Source organism: Anas acuta, chromosome 2, assembly GCF_963932015.1.
Source record: "Anas acuta chromosome 2, bAnaAcu1.1, whole genome shotgun sequence".
Classification (NCBI taxonomy): Eukaryota; Metazoa; Chordata; class Aves; order Anseriformes; family Anatidae; genus Anas; species Anas acuta.
In genome coordinates, this window is record NC_088980.1 from 136,289,319 (window position 1) to 136,308,723 (window position 19,405).

At 35.4% G+C, this 19,405-nt stretch overlaps 1 protein-coding gene across 8 annotated transcripts in view; it reads left to right on the plus strand.

The window, feature by feature from the left end:
- VPS13B (vacuolar protein sorting 13 homolog B) overlaps positions 1 to 19,405 on the plus strand; it is a 459,168-nt gene that overhangs the window by 272,326 nt on the left and 167,437 nt on the right. For all 8 annotated transcript variants that reach the window (XM_068672350.1, XM_068672346.1, XM_068672349.1 and 5 more), the window contains one exon: positions 19,128 to 19,331. In XM_068672350.1, coding sequence (XP_068528451.1) covers positions 19,128 to 19,331 — 204 coding nt within the window. The remainder of the gene's footprint in view (positions 1 to 19,127; positions 19,332 to 19,405) is intronic.

A 19,405-nucleotide genomic window follows, 5' to 3' on the forward strand; every position in this document is an offset into this window, starting at 1 on the left:
TGTGCATTTGTGTCATAAGGAATTAGGAAAAGTACAGTGTGTCTTGAACTTTTTATTGCAGTTTTTCTTTAATTTCAGAATTTTTCAAACAGCAGAGGTAATATATTAAAATAACTTTTAGAAAAAAAATCTCAGTATTTCAAGGAGAGGTATTTCATGAATCACATAGAAACTGTGAAGCAGGGTTACACTAACATCAAGTTCAGTTCTTTTCTTTCTGTACTAAGGCAATAAAAAATACTGTAACAGTGAATGTTTTAAATTTGCTCCTCTAACTTACCAACTTATCTTCTAAGTTTTTGAAATTTAGATGAGTATGCTTTTATTGATCAATACACTTGTTGTTTTTTTTTTTTTAAGGCTTTTTTGATTAAGAGGCATTTACAGTATTACTTAAAAAAAAAATCAAAAATACTCTTTTATTTTGTGTTTAATAATCTTAGCTTTATTATTTATCAAATTGGGTTTTAAGTCAAATTATTCCCATTAGCTCTTAGGTTCGAAATACTGCTTTTTGCTACGGTAGCTGAACCCTAGCTGCTTGTTTTTTTATTTTGTTTTGTTTTGCATAAAGAGTTTAGGAAAGTCATCTTTCCTTTGCGTACATTTCCTGAACTTCTGTCTGGAGTTGTTTGGAAGTAACATTTTCCTGCTTTACATTTGTCTCTTCTTCTATCTTTAGTGGAGGGGAAAAAAAGTCTACCTAGACCTTTCCCCCAGTAAAATATTCATATATATATGGATAGCATTACATGGAAACATCACTGCTAATTAACATTGGCATGTTTGAGGCTGTTGCAGCAGTTATTAATTTAAAACCCTCAGTGGAAACTAATTGTAAAATAACAGCTGGAACTGCCCATTTAATTTCAAAAATGTAGCTTGTTAATTATCTAATACCAAGAGCTATTCAAAGCTTCATTTATAGTTGGAATTCAACTTTTTAAAATGTTCAGCTTTAACCATCAATCTTATTTTTATTTGAGATTTCTTCAACTGAGTGTTTTACTGGAACTGCAATAATACATATCTAATTTGGCTAAATACATATTTTAAAAATCATTTCTTTCCCTTATACTCTGATGGTTGAAAATAAAATACATGTCAAAATTAGTAAAGGATTCCTACAACTTTTCTCCTGAATTTCATTGGGTTAATCACCGTGTTTTCAATCCACAGACCCACTTTATATTTTCTCTTTCACTTAGTAGCACTGAATTTTTTCCTCTGATTCCTACAATGATTTTGAATTTCTTTGTGCAGTTCCTCATGGAAAACAAATTGAAACAAGCTTTATAGAAGCACTGCTATCAAAGAGCATGGCCATTATTATGTCATTTAAACATCCATTTGTTGTTAATCAGGGCAGCTGTTTCGTAAACCTTATTAAATATGTCAGGAAAATAAACTGTCAAGTAAATGTCAATAAAGAATCTATTCACACAACTAACCAATTCATTCAAACACAGCAAAGGTGAAATCCATTAAACTGCTGAAGTTATTTTTTGAAGTCTCCTAGTAACTCTCATGCAATGTATACATTAAAAAAAAAAGAAAAGGTTTTAAGATTAAAAATAGCACTCCCCCCATTATTTATTGTTACTTTCATTTCCGCTTTACTAACTTCATATATCAGTGTTATCTGCAAAGTTTTTCCTTGTTTTCAGTTGAGTACACTGCTCCTGGTTTGGCTGAGGTATCTGCACAAATGTCTTCTTCACCCTAGCAGCATCGCAGCCCTTCATGGGGAGTGGGGAGGAGGAATGAAGTTAATTTCATGGAGGTTCACAGAGATTTGCTTGTCTGTGACAGAAAGTGCAGACCCAGAGGCTGGCAGCGATTTCTTCAAAGATCTCTCAAATTCCTTCAGGTTTGATGTAGAAGATCATGGGAACTTCCCCAGATGCTTTTGGAGGAACTCCTATGTGGAGATATGGTGAGGAGCATCACCATAAGCTTGGGCCCCTCGTGGAGGTGCTTGTTGGTTAGCAGTGCAGTGCTATACAGTGGTATCCCAAGCCTTGTGTGCCACTTCCAGGTCAATGACTGACCAGCGATGACCGCACACACATTTCGGCAGGCAAATAAGATTGTGATTACCTCATCTTCCATGTACAGGCCTTGTTTTGGCTGTTTGCCTCACTCCCTTTGCTAGTTGGTGAAGGAGTCGCTGCAGTAGAGTGAAGATCTCAGTGCCCCAGCCAACTGCATTAAGTTTTTGTGGTAAAGCTTTTGAGTTTACAGTGTGGTTATGATTGTTTCATTATTTAGGTGTAGCTCATTCTCACTAATAACTGTATAATTTTGTGTTAAAGTGGGAAAGGCTTTCAGACTGTGAGTTCAAATTGTGAAATTCTCAGGTCAGCCAGTTGGGCTGTGAACTTGGGAGAAAGGCATGAGAGAAAAAGAGTCTGCAAAGTGTTCAATATCATATTTTATGTAATTTTCATAGTGTCTACTCCCTTTCTGTGACTATTTAAGAAAGCTACCATCACTGGACAGTAGATCAGACAAAAATAGCAGTTGTAAAGCGCAACTTCCTCAAGGACATCATTTTCTCTATTGTGCCAGTCCACCACACTTTGTTCTGTAACAAGGTTTTTCAGCTGTGGGTGATCTTAACTATTGCAAAGCTGACACTAAATTCAAGAGACACAGCAACCTGAACTCAGTTTCCTTGGTCTTCTGATATTTCTCACTGTCTCAAATACTGTTTTAACACAGTTACATAGCATTTGCTGTAGCACGTATGGAGCTTTCCATGTGAAATTGCTATAACTTCAGTTTAGAAATCTGTAATGTATTTATGGTGTTTGAGTGGGGGAGAGATTATGATTTCCTTTGTATGTACTGCTTTGAGGTGCTGTATAAAGTCATGTTTTTTTCCATTTCCTGACAAAAAAGCTGCAATTCTGCTGTGATGAAGCCTATTATAGCAAAGCCAATCAAAATAAAATCAAAGAATTGTTTGAATTACGGTTAGTTTTAAACCATTTAAACTTCTCATTATATTCTGTTACCATTTTACAAACTGAATTGCTCATTATTTTGAACTACTTGCCTTGCTATTTCCTAATCTTCAAATGTATGTTATGTATATTTTTATGCTTATTTTTTTGATTTATTTTTTTTTTAATTGAGACCTTAGGTTTCTTGCAATTCTTGTGTTCTGCTACCAAGGAAGAGTCATTTCTTCTCCTTCTTCTTTCATAATGTTTTTGCACATTTTAAATGAACCCCTTAGAAGTCTTATGTCTTTGTTTCTCCTCAAAAAGCACTAAAACACACCTCCTTTGCTGAAATCTGGTTGTATAACTATTGGCTCCCATTTGAAAATATGGGAAGAACTAAAAGTTTGAAAAATATGAATTCTTGATTCAACACAGATAGAAGACTGGATACTGCCTGAGTTTCTTTGCAGAAGCCCAGAGTAGAGTGGATGTATCGTTGACTTTTAATATTATTTTGGCCATGATCTTGGAATCATAGAATGGTTTGGGTTGGAAGGGACCTTAAGGATCATCTAGTTCCAACCTCACTGCCATGGGCAGGGACTCAAAGCACAACTTTGGACAAAGTCTTCTTTGGACAATGAGTTTTGTGCCCACCTAGGCTGCAGATCTTAATTCAAGCTCTTCTAAGACATGCTCCTCTTTGCAGCTCTGTGGTGTTACTGGTTGTACTTGTGCGTAGAGAGCTGGCTGAGGGAGCTAAATGAGCTCAAAATGTTTTGGAGGCATCGGGCATTTGTTTTTCTTTCAGTCAGGTCATTCCCCTGAACCCATTTATTGCATAATCACACAAGGATTAGCCCTGGCAAAAGAGTAGGATTGCAGCAGCCTGGGCTTGCAGCAGCTTAATCCACCAACATGCTCATGCCTTTTGAAACACAGCACAGATTCTGACACCATGAACTAGGAATTTTAATAAAATTCTCAGATTGAGCATTGGCATTATTAAACATACTGTAACAGTTTTAAAAGGTAAACAAAAAAGGCACAGAGACAAAGAAAAAGGACATGAAATAGCATTTAAAAATCCCAGGATACCTTTCACAGTGTAGATAGTCAGCAACTTGAATGCAATGAAAAATTTTGCAGATAAGCTGTAAAACTGAAAAATAAAAGGAAATCTGAAAAGTAGGGTTATTTATGTGAGTTGTGTTGTATGTTTTATGTCATAAAGCAACATTATTGCAGTTTTTACATTTCTTTCCTTCTTTCAAGTTACCTCCCTTTAATCTTTCTGTTTCTCTAACCTTTAGTTTTAGTATTTTGCCTGTTACTATAAAATACTGGGAAGTAAGAGAAAGAAGTGTCTGGTTTTCCATTAGTGTGGGAAAAAATAATTAGTTGATCCTTAGGAATTAATGCCATTTTAAGAGATGGAGTGGTCCACCTATACAGGTTACTTACGTTCAGTAAAGTTCATTTACTTCATGTAAACTCCTTGCTTTCTTCCCTGGGTTTCCTTTGCTGATTCTTAAAATAAAATAAAATAATTATGTGACCACTTCTAGTTTACTTTTTCTGTCTTATATAGTGAAAATTAACATCCAAAGGTCATGGCTGTGGTAAATAATTTATTCTAAAATAATTCAGGAAATCTTTTTAAAACTTATTATTATATTACAATTTTCTTCTCAGTTGTTTGTGAGTAATTATAATTTCCATCACATTTTGTTCAACAACTGTTTTGTTTGTTGAAAAGTATTTTCCAGCAATATATAAAGCAGACTTTTTTCTTTGTAGTATTTTTAATTATGACAGGATCTCAAGTTAAATATAATGCAAGCTCTGTGCTTCTGTTACTGGGAAAACCATATCCCATTTGTAATGAGACATTTGTTAACTTCTGTATACAGATTGCGGTTCATTCCATAGATATTTGTGGGTTCTCTGATGTCCCTCACAGGGTTTTTATCTATGACAAATTCATACCACAGTTCTTAAACTACTTTTTGGATAGGAGATCTTTTCTTTTGAAAAACAGTTTGCTCAAGTCTTTTCCATTTAACGTTTTTAAGTACTTTGGTTTTTGATTATTTAACAAAAAAGATTCTCAGAAATATATGGACTAATTATATATTAAGTTAGTTCAGGAAAGATGTGTGAACATGGGACTCGATTCAAAGCTCCCATGGCAAAATTAAAGCCTAATTGCAGTTATCGTAAAGAACTCAAATTGTATTATTTAAGTGAGTATGATTCTCAGCCCTTACTGACTTTCCAAGAGAGCTGAGTGCTCAACAACCCTAAGCACAGACAAACGTCATGCTTAGTTGCTATTAAACCTGATTATGATGCAGTTAAATACAGATTTAAAAGTAATATACAATGTTCTTGTTGCATTTCAGAGGCTATTCTTTGTGTGTGTGTGTCCTTAAAGACATAAATCCATTAGGTTTTTTTTGTTGTTGTTTTTGTTCATTTGTGGGTTTTTTGTTTGTTTGTTTGTTTTTGAGGAGTGGTTCATATATTCTTATGGGGTCTGTTAGTTGTAGGACACAAAGATAAATCTATCATTCTTCAGCCTCTCAAAACATTTTTCATGCCCTCTGGTGCTTTTGGTAGTTGTTGGGTTTTTTGTTTGTTTCTTGTCCCTGTGAGAAGGCAACGGCTAACGCTGGTATGTTAATGGCTAACACAAGTGTAGTTTGAGTGTAATAAAATACAGGGATAGTGTCAGGCATCTCCATTGAGTTCAATGTCAGTGATTGACATAAATCACAGATACTCCCTTCTTCTGACATGATAGTCTGATCGTTTTTCTCCAGCAAGTAAAATAGAAACAGGTTCAGAGGTGATATGAGTAGGACATAGGAATATACATACAGAGATATATCCTGTCTTTGCAAGATAGGAACAGAATGGATTTGAACTTTCCTGATAACCAAAGGTATTTCACTATTGAATAGCATTATTTGATCTTTGTATGTGACAGTTTCTCAAAGAACAAGAAGAAACAGAAACACATTAGCAAATCCAGCTGCAAAATTTTCTGTTCCCCAAATGGGCACTCAAGTGAGCGGGGCGTTTGTTTGTGTGTATGTCTGCATCTACGTACTATCCTTGCAGTATTTTATATTTCTTTTAGCTCCAGGCGGAAAGTAAAACACTGAATTTTCTTCATAGCCACCATCGTTTGTATGTTTTGGGTGCCTTGTGGAGTTTCTTGAACTACCTGACAATAGAATCATAGTCCTTGTGGTCGATACTGTAAATATACAGGGATTTTTCTAGTCGATGAGGATTAGTCTTGCCTGACATCGCACTGTAAGTGGAGCTTACGTAAAACCTCTGTTCAAAAACATCTTTGACAGCTTCATGTATATGCTGTAGGCTTTAATAGGCTTCAACTGATTTACTGTGAAGGTTTTCTATTTAATGATTAAAAAAGCAATGGTGTATTCTGTGGCTTCCTATGGTGGGATGTAGACTTCTAAGAATGTATTGTGTCCTGCTGCCAAAAGCTGCCTCAGCAACAGTATTATCATTAAGAATATTATTGAGTTTAGGCTTCGGCTGTTTTTGTCATGTCCTTTACCTGTCCCCTACGATTCTTTATGATTTTCGTATATTTTATACTTTTGTACTAACAATGAGTTTTGAGGTCAGTTTCCTACCAGATTCCACTTGTTCTGTTTTTCACCTTCTAAAGGTGAAATATGTTTAAAAACATGTTTAAATATGTTTAAAAATATGTTTAAAACACGTTTTAATATATTTATTAAATATATTGCTAAATATATTTAACATACATTAATATATTAAACTCCAAATTAATATATTAAACTCAAAATATGTTTAAAAACTTTTACATAAATACCCCTTTTAAGACAGTGTGGTCTTTGAGTTCCTAAAAGCTTATATTTAGGAACTTCAGTTTGTTGGTATCACAGTTAAGGATTTCCAGTAGTATGCTATCAAAACAAAAGCTATCCATTTATTTTCTGTCACAGAAGAAACAAAAATCTAGTCACTTCAATCTTAGATAACTGCTTGTAAATTTAAGTTGCAGTAATTCGGTTAATAATATGAAAGATTTAGTGGTTTTACAATTGACCGAAGGAATGGAACTCAAAACGTGTTGTTTATATTCATAGCTTTGTTACAGGTTTTAAGCCTGTGTAAATTCTGTGTATCAGAATTTCATTTGTAAACTGACTTTTCAGGGAGATCTCTCTTGGAGCTCTGCTGCATCCTTCCACATCTTTTGAACGTTTCACTAAATTAATTAAAAATGTTTGGAAAAAGAGAGAGAGAGAGAGAGGGAGGGAGTCCCTTTCTGTGATGTGCACAATACCTCTTAATGGCTTTAGTCTCTTGTTTGGTTGGGCTTTTTAAGAAAGCCTTCCTAGATCTCCATGGAATTTTATACCTCTTGTCAAACGATGTTAATACGTTAAAACTTTATTTGGTGGTAATATGTCAAGGAGAATATGCTTGACTTTTAGGTGTGATTCAGTTAGTCATGCTATGAGAAAGATTAGAAATGATCTTGTAAAGAGGAAATGAGTTCACTAGTAGCAACATAATTAAAAGCTTTACCTTAAGTCCCTAAAAGAACTGATGAAATACCTTCAATAGGTATATCATAATCTCCAAAGTCAAAATATAGTATAGTGAAGCACTCTTTTCCTCTCCTGCAGTCTTCCCTTAAAGCCAGAGAAAAATCGGAAAATGATTGTGGGGAGGTGGTTTCACAATGGAGATGACTGTTCAAAAGCTTTTTCTGAGAGGAAAAAGAATCCATCATAATGTCATAGGAATCCTGGAAGTTCTCAGGACTACATTTTTCTGGTTCTCAAGGATTTGAGAAGAATCCTATAAATATCCAATACAGAAAAATACAAGAGCAGGGAGTACAAGGGCACTCTGTACTTTATGTTCAAGCAGAATTCTCTGAACAGAGAAAGGAGAAAACTTAACAGGTAATTTGTGTTTTGTCCTGTGTTTTGATAACACCGTCTTGATTGTTCAAGTCCCAGCATTTTATGAAAAGAAGATAGGAGAAACAGCAGTTCAGAAAATTACCTTTCAGACTCTTCGTTCCTGTAAGAATTAAAATGAGCATGCTTGCCTTTAAGCAAGCTGGGATGCTAGTTAGCAATTCATCAATACTAAATTTGCTCTAGAAGGAACAAAAAATTTGCTCTAGACATGGAACAAAAAATCATTTATTTTATAATTGAGGTCTTGCCTATAGGTTAGCTTCTGTCTGAGTAGCAAGAGTTTCTGCCCACAGGCATGTGAACTCAAGGCTGTAATTCTCTCTTACAGTGAACTTACTTACAGTGGTAGAATTTTACAGACACTGATGATTTCGCATTAACTTCTCTAACTGAGGATTTATTCATTACATACATGTAGGACATAACTGAAGAAAAGAAGTAAAATTGAACTTAAATCACAAAGGGAAAAGGTCAGACTTAGAGGTACAAATACCCAGGAAGAAAACTTAGGAAAATCAATTTCAGAGGGTAAAACATCTTTGAGAAAGAAGAAGGACTAGGAAGAGTGGGAGTACACCAAATTCCTTGCCTGAAAACACAATACCGTAGATGCAGTTATTATGCAGAGATTCATCATGATGTTTAAAGAGGAGACTGTGGTAATTACAAAAGGAAACTGGCATTCACAGGTTTATCAATATCATGAGAAACCAGTAAATTTTGCAACCTAAATTAGAAGCAGGAAGAGAGTGAATGTTTAAAAAAAACAGTGTATTGCTATAAAAAAAAAAAATCAACTTTAAAGCAAATTCGATTTTCTCAAGTCAGGTAATTGTGTTTTCAACAGGAAATGTATAAGCTTCCTAATTGGGTTATCAGCCAGTCACTTGCCCCTGTTTTGCTGCTTAGGTGATTTTTACTTCCTTTTCTAAAGCTGTCTCAACATCTCTTAATTTTCCCCATTCCACTACAAAAACATGTCAGTGGTCTGAGCTTGCTCGTGTTCATGTTTCCATACAGTCCCAGTCTTGGTACATTCTTGAGACAACTCAAGTCTTATATATTATGTTAGTGAATCTAGATAAATTTCAATTTCAAGCACAAATACAGGCTAGGCAAAGAATGGATCAAAAGCAACCCTAAGGAGAAGGACCTGGGGGTGTTGGTTGATGAGAAGCTTAACATGAGCTGGCAATGTGTGTTTGCAGCCCAGAAAGCCAACCATATCCTGGGCTGCCTCAAAAGCAGCATGGCCAGCAGGACGAGGGAGGTGATTATCTTCGCTTGTTCTGGGCACTGGACCAGGTTGCCCAGAGAAGCTGTGGATGCCCCATCCCTGGAGGTGCTCAAGGCCAGGCTGGATGGGGCTTTGGGCAGCCTGGGCTGGTGGGAGGTGTCCCTGCCCGTGGCAGGGGGGTGGAATCAGATGATCTTTAAGGTCACTTCCAACAACAACAACAAAAATGTACATTTTTATGCGTTGGTAATGGACTGAAATAATGGAGTAAATACTAAGATCATATTATATATTTATCGCATTTCACAGTATTTATTGAATTGCAGAAGTCAACGCAAGAACAATTCAGAACCATCTAGTTTCGATAGACTAGCAGTGGTTAGCTGGCTGCAGTTTCATAACCTGTGAGCTGGGGGAGGTCTGGCTGAACCTAAGTGTTTTACTATCTTCAAGTAGTTTTTTGTCCAAAATTACTTTAAATAAAATGAATCCCCGTGTTTCCTCTGAATTCCAAATTTTCTAATGAGATCCAAATGCATCCTGTGGATAAGTTGGTATATGAGAATATTCAATAAAAAGTAGCATGTCTTAGTCATGTCATTATAGCCTTAAAAGGCACAAAAAGTGAAGATATAACTACTCCCATATAGCTCATAATGTTTACAAAATATGCCATTCTTCATTTTATCAGAGAATGATTCATGCGGGAAGATCAGATTTGTATAGATGGCTCTAAGAGTTTCTTCTGGTATCAACCTGATTAGCAGAAGTTTGAAGCTGTGTTGACTTTCTACTCGTAATGTTTTGTTTTCTTTCCGTATACATACGATAAATCTTTGGAGATATAAAATATATGTCATGCAATATATCTTCTGTTTCCATAGGATTATGAATAATTTCTGCCTTTTACAGTCTAAGAATCACTGACAAGCAATTCAGAAAATTTATACCTTTCTTTTTCTTTTTTTTTTTCCTCTCAAAGCATTCTTAGAAGTAAACTACCCCTCAATCTATCTTGAATTTGTACTGAATATGGAAATGCTAATAACTATAGTTTAAGGGGGTGTAAAGGAAGACAGTACTGTTTTAAATGTTAAAGGTAATATATTTCATATTGATTATGGGATGGGTCTTCTACTAGGACAGTTTCCTAACAACACTTAAATCATAGAATCATAGAATAGCCCAAGTTGGAAGGGATCCATAAGGATCATCAAGTCTAACTCAATGACAAAGGCGTTGTAAGGACTACAGGAAAGGAGTATTTTTTTTAAGTATAATTTTTAAGGAAGATGAGTGTTTCATCTTTTTCAGCATAAAATGACTTTAAAACAGTAGTTTGGGCTATTACTGGTATCACACTATTATTGGGGTATTTTACAATATAATATTCAGTATTTTTTAAACGTTTACAACTTGCCAATATGAATGCAATGATTCTGCAAAAAGAAAAAAAAACATATGGCATTTGGGAGATTAATATATGTCAAAGTTAAATGTGAATTATGTCTTGGAAAGTTAAGCAGTTAAATATTTGCAATTTAGAGTGGTTTCGTGTTGTACTATATATGCTGCATCCATATATTACCGTTATTATGGTAATATAAATTTATCATTATATTTAAATGTTAAATATTTATTATTATTATTATTAAATATTAGTATTAAGTATTATTTTATTAAATATTTATTATTATTTAATTGTGAAATTGTTGTTATATTTATTATACTGAGAATATGGATAGGTAGATGCTGTTTAGTATAAAGGAAAAAAATGGTATTTATTTCTAATGTTCAGTAATACTTGTACAGAATTTGACTTATGTATAGGTATGAGTTCGATATACAGTATTTCAAAAAGAAATCCCGTCCCATGTCAGTTTATCAAGCAAACTATGGACAGTATGTCTTCTAGATTATACCATCATACCCGACTGTACTGCACCACTTGAAGATATACTGTGCATAAAATATGAAAACTGTGTTTGGTGAAACTCAACATTTCCAGGTCAATTTATAGAAAACTGAGAAGACTGAGGTATTGTATCAGTAAACTAGGTGAAATGGTCAACTAAACCAAAGTAAAATACAGGATGAAAGCAGTGACAGAATAACAAGATTGTTTACCTTAGCTATATGGTAAACCAAGCAGACGTGAAATATTTGAGAAATCAAGACTAAAGATCCTCTTACAGCCAAACAGCATTAAGTTTTGAGGTAAAATTATTTCTACCATGAATCAAAAAGCATAAAAGTGTTTGGGTTACATTGTATTTTGACTTCTTTTAGCTAACATACCTACCCCAGACTTCCACTTACACTCTTCACGCTCAGTCCTCACTGACTCTATTTAGAGAAACTCTATTCCACTTGTTTTTCGTAGAAACATTTGGCATCCAAAAATACCATACAGAGCCTCCTTTGGAATTGTGCATACTTATCATTTATACAGTCTGTCAACTGTATATTTATACTATGCTCCCTGAATTTGGGTGAATGCTTAAGAAATATAATGAGATTCCTCAAACTGTCTAAACATTAAACAGTATAAAAATGAAAAACTGATCTTTAAAAGTTCAGACTTGCTCAGGCTGTTATTTTTGCTAAGGAATTTAAACAATAAAGTTACAAAAGTCATTAAACCAGATGACATCTAAATGCACAGCTGCAAACTTTAGCTTTGTTTCGTTTCATGCTTTTTTTTTTTTTTTCCTGACAGGCTGAAATTACTTTGTAGTTTACCATACCATACCTTATCATCATAGGATCGTTCATTCTGTGGTCCAGATACAAGTCTAGAAGACAACTGCACTGCAAAAGTTTGTCAGCTTATTTGCAGGAAATGACTGTACCAGAGCCCTTGGAGCACAGGGCTGCTTCGAAATGTCTGGTCACCTCACAGGATATGTAGAGCATTTCCTGCCTGTAGGACTAGTGGAAGGAAGCACCAGGCCGAAATGTTTGATGTGTGATCTACTCTAATTCCTTTCATGTGTTCAGTGGCTTTTATATGATCAGTGCACAGCTACCAGTCCTTGGTATAGTCCAGTTCACTAAATTCTGACCTTCCTAAATGGATAGCAAATAGATTTATAGTAGCACCCACCTGGCACCACCACTGTAACTAGTGGGTGTGGAGGGATGCTGTTATTTTTTCCTCTGAATATGTACCCGCTGGCGTTCAAACTAAAAATATTTAAGTTACATAAATAACATCTTGTTAAAAATCAGCAGTACTTAATTTAAAAATATTTTTATACATTTGTGTTCATATAACACTGTATCTCGGAATGATTTATATGCAATTAATCATCTTCACAATGTGATTTTGGCAGTATGCTCACAATATATATGAGTAAACTGGTGGCTGAAGATGTTAATTTTGTTGCTTAGAGTCACACAATAAGCTTAGGGAGGGTAGAAATGAAACTTGCCTCTCCTATTTTCCTTTGGCATGTTCTAGCCTTGAAGAGAAGGGGATGTGGCCAGCACAAAGGCCTGTCCCAGCAGCCTCCCATGTCCCTGGCCTCCTTGTGCACAATGTCTGGCACCTGGCAGACTTAGCTCTTCTGCACATTCATGCACCCAGTTAGGTTTGTAACCTCTGCTGTAGCCAAAAGAGCATCTTCTAGTCTTCTGGGGAAGGCAGCAGCCATGTGCAAAATAGCGCAAAACATTAAATTTAGTTCTTCAGATTTCTTCTTCTGTCTGTTCAAAAACAATATTTCTTTTCTTTTGCGTTATGGTAGCTCAATGAAAATCAGTCTTTTTAAAAATGATTTAGGGTGAAAGTAAATATCTGCACAATTCAGTAGGTGGTAGTTGATAAAACTGGTTAAGTTAAGGCCACAAAGTTAGCTAGAAGAAAAGTGATTGCTATTTCAAAAGCATCTCTGAGCAGGATTAAGAACTGAGATTTTTATCTGTATTGTTGTCTGTGTTTATACTTACAAAGCTTACAAATTAATTGTAAGGGAAAACCTGTCTGCTCCAGCTTGGCAAGAAAAAAGCTGTGCTGAAAACTTCCAGTGAAAAGTAAATGGCATATTTTGGTAAGATTCCTGGAAGAAAAAAAAATAGCTTTATTATTACTACCTTCTGTAGAAGAGTTTTTTCTGAACAAGTGGGAAAGTCTAGAAGCTGTGAGAGGGGATAAGTCTGTGTTTGTATGTATCCTATTTACATTTGTTTCAAACATGACTGTTTAATAGCAGTTGGAAATATTTAAGAGACACAATAGTGTTGTGATAGGGAGATGGCATTGCGGAAGATTACGACCATCTTCCCTTAATGTCATTCAGTTTGCAGGGAACTTGGACATTATTAGTAGTAGATTCTGCACTTGAAGCTCAGCTGTCCCGAAATAGCAGTAAATCAAACTCCTTTTCAAAGCTTTTTTTTTCTATACATGTATCTAACACCACGTCCATATGTATTCCAGACTCTGAGGAGACTAACAGACACACAATGACACTCAGCTAAACCTTAGTACTCTTTTATTAGTTGGTCTGTTGGATGGTTGTGGGTCTGGATGATCAGTCCTGTAGATCCAGTTGTCCTTTATTGTTTTCCCCAGGCGCTCTGACATTCATATTTTGAATAATGCCTTAGTACATGCTTGTGCACAGCAGAATCTTTTATTATTATTATTATTTATTGTTACGATGATCTGAAAGCACTGAGTTCCATAATTGCTGTAATTTGTGTATCCTTGAGTTCCTAAAATACTTTATAACTACTTGGTGTCTCATCCTCCTCTTTTGCTGTTTTACACTTTTACACTTTCTCTCTTGGCCATGATACTCATCTGTAGGTATGCATAAAGCAAAAGGAACCAAGTTGCATAAGAAACACAAGTCAAACATTTAAGAAGCATTATATAAAACGGAGGAAAATTATCCAGGTTGTACTTTTGACTATTGCTTGGCTGTATCAATTGTTTGAAACTGCCTAGCACAATCACAAGAAGTTTTTGTGTATATTTCAGTCACTGCTGGTCTTCTTTTTTCAGTATGCTAATTGCACAAGTAATCCACCTCTGAAATTGGTTTATGTCTATGCAAAAAAGCTATAAGCACTGCAAACCATTGTATAGTTATAAGTATGACCATTGATGACTACAAAAAGTATTCAGTTGGAATTCAATTAATAACTTATTCCTTAGCTTTTAGTAATGTGATGGATTTGTCTACTATGTAAATGTTTAGAAGCGTTCAGTCATTTTGATTTTGCTCATGGAGCTAGCATTGGTGTTTTCTTTTATAAGGTCCTCCAAAGCTGAAGCTAAATCCAGGTACTTTAACCAGTTTAACTTACAGGACACCCACTGTGTAGTGTACTTCTGCAGGGGATGATGATGTATCTGGCTGTACAGAGCACAAGACTAATGAGCTAATAAGGGAGAATGTAATTTTTGTTGTTATGAAGCAGATGCCTGCAAAGATTAATTAATGTTACAATGAAAAGTGAACAAGATAACATCACTTGGTAATTGGTAAAGCATCCAAGAGAGGAGTCTTACTGTACTGAGTTTGTATTTAATCATTACAGTGCAGAGATAAGAATCATATAAAAGTTAGTGTTTACTATTCATTTGCTAAAATGATGATCTGGATAAAGAATTTGATGGTATCCAATCCAGAGTGTGCTGCCAGCAAGCGTTGAGATGATTCAGTAGATGAGTTCTTCTGGGGCTGAGCTGAAGAGGGGAGAGGTAGCATCTGCTAGCAAAGCCATCCGTATGTGGCATAGCACTGAGAAAAAAACATCAGAAATGGTGAGAAGGGTGGTATACTATGGCAGCATTTGAGTCTGCTCTACTGACATGGATTAAACAGTTTCCATCATAAAACATTATGTCTGTTAAGCCACAAATGAGTCTCTGAAGGTACAGATGGCGGAGTGGGGAAGAAAAGCTGAGGCTACCCATTAGGAAAGATACGGAGCTCAAGCTATATGGCAAACAGCATACCCGGGATTACGTACAGGATTTTAGAAATTTGTCAGGACTGACTCTTTTTGCATAAGGATGTCTCCTCCTTTCCTGTAATAAGAGGATTTTACAACTACAACTTTCATGTAATTTTAGCATTATAGCCCCAGTCCCATCTTCCTTCTCCCTCCTGTTCTCTCCTATGTCCTGTGTGTCTTGCCTTGTCTTTTCTTCACCTTCTTCTTTGGGTCTTTCTGACAAATATGTCTTCTAATCTCTCCAAATTTAATCAAATCCATGTCTTCAGTCACCAACTGCCATGATACAGGGTTTCTTCCATTCATGCTGTAAGATGATGTCTATGTAGCACATGTTCTGCAGTGATAGGAAAGTTATTTTTTTCTCCCAGTGACTCAAGCTTTGGCTTCTTTTGTGGCAATGGCATCCACTTGCTATAAGAAAAGGATAGAGAGGGAAAAAAAATAGTCTTTTTTCAGAAAGCTGGTTCCTGCCTTGAGTTTTACTAATAAAAGCTCAGCATTTCGGAAGGCTAATATTGTCATCATAGATGCCCTACATTTACCACACTACTACACTTTTTTCTTTCTGCCCTTAACATCATGCCCTGTAGCATCTCACTCTAAATGGGGCCGTCGCCCATTGCTTCCCCAAGAAACAGTTCTTTCAGATTCCCCCTATTTGGTATCACACTTCCAGTGGCCTTGTTGGGGAGAATAAGTTAAGAAATTATGTTGAACAGAGTGGGAAAAATGCAGTTATGGAGCATGAGGTCAACTATAATATTGCTGTGATTTCAACACTAGTTCAGCCAATTCTTGTTCATAGATCATGGGATTTCCTACTCATTTAGACTCAAACTGTGTAGGCAGAAGAGAAGATAGTCCTTTTGCGTAGCCTCTGTATCCAGGTCCAACTTTTACCCCTATAAAGTAGAGGGTGTTTTTTTGATCCCAGCGTGTTGTCTGTTTCCTTTGGAATTAGAATAGGAAGCATCTTTTACCATCAGGGCAGAGCCTTTAATTTGAATGGATCGCTTTCTCATCTCTGTACCTGGGAGGGGAAATGAGTGCACACAGAGATCTAGTAAGTGCTGAAAGAAATTAACTGTTATGTGTGAAGTCTATGGTTATTTCTTGATTGTTACATAATGTATAGACTTACAATGCTTTTTTTTTCCTGCCTTGTTTAGCTTTTTGTAGGTCTCAGATGAGTTATAAGTGGATAGATTTAACTTCTTTATAGTGGGTCTCAGAATTATGCCTATTCAGCAGCATGAAGTAACTGGTTCAACATGAGCTGTTTCTTATATAAACATACAAAAAGCCTGACCCAGACTAAATCAATTTGAAAAGAAAAACATTAAAGCTGTGTTTCCTGTTATATGCTTATGGTCTTCTTTGTTTGCTTATGATCTTACTGTATTATTGACCAACTGTTGTAGTCTATACCACCTGCTGAAAGGTTCAGATGGGATAGTGAGGTTGTTTTCAGAAGGGTGAAGCAATTAAAATCATTACTCCTACAGTACATTTCAGCTAGTAAATTATTTTTTATGGTAGGGCTAGAGAAGTCTTGAATCTCAGCTTACTCTTTTTCCCTGATTTTATTTTCTGAAAGGGTTTTGAAAGCTACAGAATGAAAAAGGCTACAGATCTTATGCATAATGTATGTGTTTAAGATCAGGCCAGTTTTGCTTCATTTTAACCTATTCTCATCCTTCTAGAAGGTATATACCTAATAAAACAGGGGCCTTACTTATAAAAATGGTTTGTAAAGAAAACCACAAATAAGTGGTCATGTAAATGTGTCTATGTACATATTTGGAGAAAAAGCTATATTTTGATCCTTGATGAAGCTGGCAAGTTGTACTTCTGAAAGCAATAATCAGTCTAGTCAAAACGTAAAAAAATAAAAAGACAAATCCATTATGTTAATATTATACTAGCCATGAAATGTACTAGTACCCTATGTCTAAATAGTAGCTTTGTGTATTTTGCTGCATGGAAGTGTGTGTGTGTCAAAGAGTGATTTCATTGTTTTTGTAATTAAGTTATTTTTGAGGGGAAGAAAGCCATTGTCACAATGTGGAGTTTCATATTGCCGCACACAGACAAATTTTGCTCTAGGAATTAAGTTCACCACATCATGGTTGTGCTGAACAAGCCTAAGGAATATAGTGCTAGGTACAGTTTAATGCAAGCTCTCGAGCTGCTCATAAAAGAATGAATGACAAAATTTCTTTCCTGTTAAGTAGTGGAGAGAATGATTCATTATGCAGGTGAAATGATCATATTCTGTATTTTGTCTACTTAAACAGGTTTCATAAAATATGTAAGTTGGTACTTTAATTTCAGTAGTATTTCACAAAACATATATTCCAATATTTACTTCCATTAAACAAGGTGTGTAAATAGACACTAGGCCAAACTATAATCCACAGTTTATAAATAAATAAATAAGACTACATACATGTTGAGGAAGTAATGCCTAGAAAGAATAATAAAAGGCACAGTTGTTGTGGATAGATCTCTCTATGTGAAAAGTTGACAAACACATTCCTAAGTTTTAAGAAACCACATTTGATTTTGAAATATCACTACTGACATAACAGATTTTCAGTGCATTTCAGATAAGCATTTCAGAAAGTTATAGGACTACTGAATGGTGCCATCACACTGCCTCAGCAGGTGTCACTTGGGTAAAAACTGCTGGCTTTCCTGACATTTGCGTGCCCCTGTGGGTAGATAATTAATTCATTATCTTAATCATTAGCATATTTCATCAGTGACAATGGCATTGGTAGCAGCAGTTTCAGCTGTGTTTGGGTTTGGGCAGCATTGAGTCTGCACTTTGAAATACGGTGCATACCAATAACTATAGGTTGCATTAGTGCATGTATCACAGATTGCAGTGTGCTGCTTTTAATCCTTCAAATCAAACTTCAACTCAGTAATATATGAAATCATGAAAAATAGACTATAATTTGATGTGAGCATAGATTCAAAGCGAAATGAACAAGATCATATCCTTGTGCATTTTCCTAGCTTGTTAAAAAAAAAAAAAAAAAGTGGTAAGTTCAATTGTGCTTTTTTATTGTATTACTAAATAAGCATTGTGGATAAAGTTATGTTGTTCCCCATGTAGAAAGGGCAAGTTCATTTCTTGGAAGATTTCCTAGCTCTCATTAGCAAAAGGCAAATTATAGAAGATGACTCCTCGCATACTGGTTACTAGTAAGAACAAATGGTCTTCACAGCACCCATTCATCTAAAATCTCTTTGTTTTGTTGAAGCTTGATGTGACTGTTCTCCAAGCTCAGCTGCAAGTATAAATATTCTTCCAATGCAGTAGAGTTTGGCAGAGTCCACAAGTAATGTGGTTCACTCAAAAATGCTTTTTTTCTTTCTTGTCAGAAGAATTTTAATAACACAACACTGTACTGAAAATCTGTGTTAAAAAGATTTTCTTCATCTTAGAATGTTCTTTTCAATTTTTATTCTTTCAGGTAAGATTGAACAATTATCTCACAGTAAAGTTGTTCACAATAGCGATATGTAGCTGTTCTTTTTGAAGACTAAAATAACACATCCTTTATCTATTCAGAAGATGCTTTCCTGCCTTTCCCATAGGGCTGCTCATATGAACCTGATTCAAAGTCCACTGAAGTCAATGGATTGATCTCAATGGATTGATGACTTTGGTGGACCTGCCTAAATTTTGAAATATACTTATTTACGTATCCCTCATTCAAATGCATAAGAGAGAGGCATCTGGATACTTTTGAAGATCTGGACCTAAAGTAATGCTTAGATGTAATCAAGAGTAGCAAAACACATACCTGAGTTTTCTTATTTTTGTATCTTAATTGTCTTACTAAGCAAAACTTGTTCAATGCAAATTTTAGTCTGATTTGAGCTGTGTTCGTGATTGCTTTCTTCATTGCAATTTGTTCTGAAGTGTTTTTTTTTTTTTTTGTATTACAGAAGAGCACTGAATCTAGGAATACTTCGAGACCCTGGGTCAGAAGTTGAAGACAGACAATATCAAATAGATCTTCAATCTATAAACATTGGTACTGCTCATTGGAATCAGTTGAAACCAGAGAAGGAAAATGGAAAAGGAGGGGTTTTGCCAGAGACTGAAAGAAATTCTCAAAATCCAGCACTTGAATGGAACATGGCCAGTAGGTAGGAACTTTTTTTTTTTTTTTAACTCTCTTCTGAAGTTACATAGCACAAACATTACAGATACCATTTGCAGT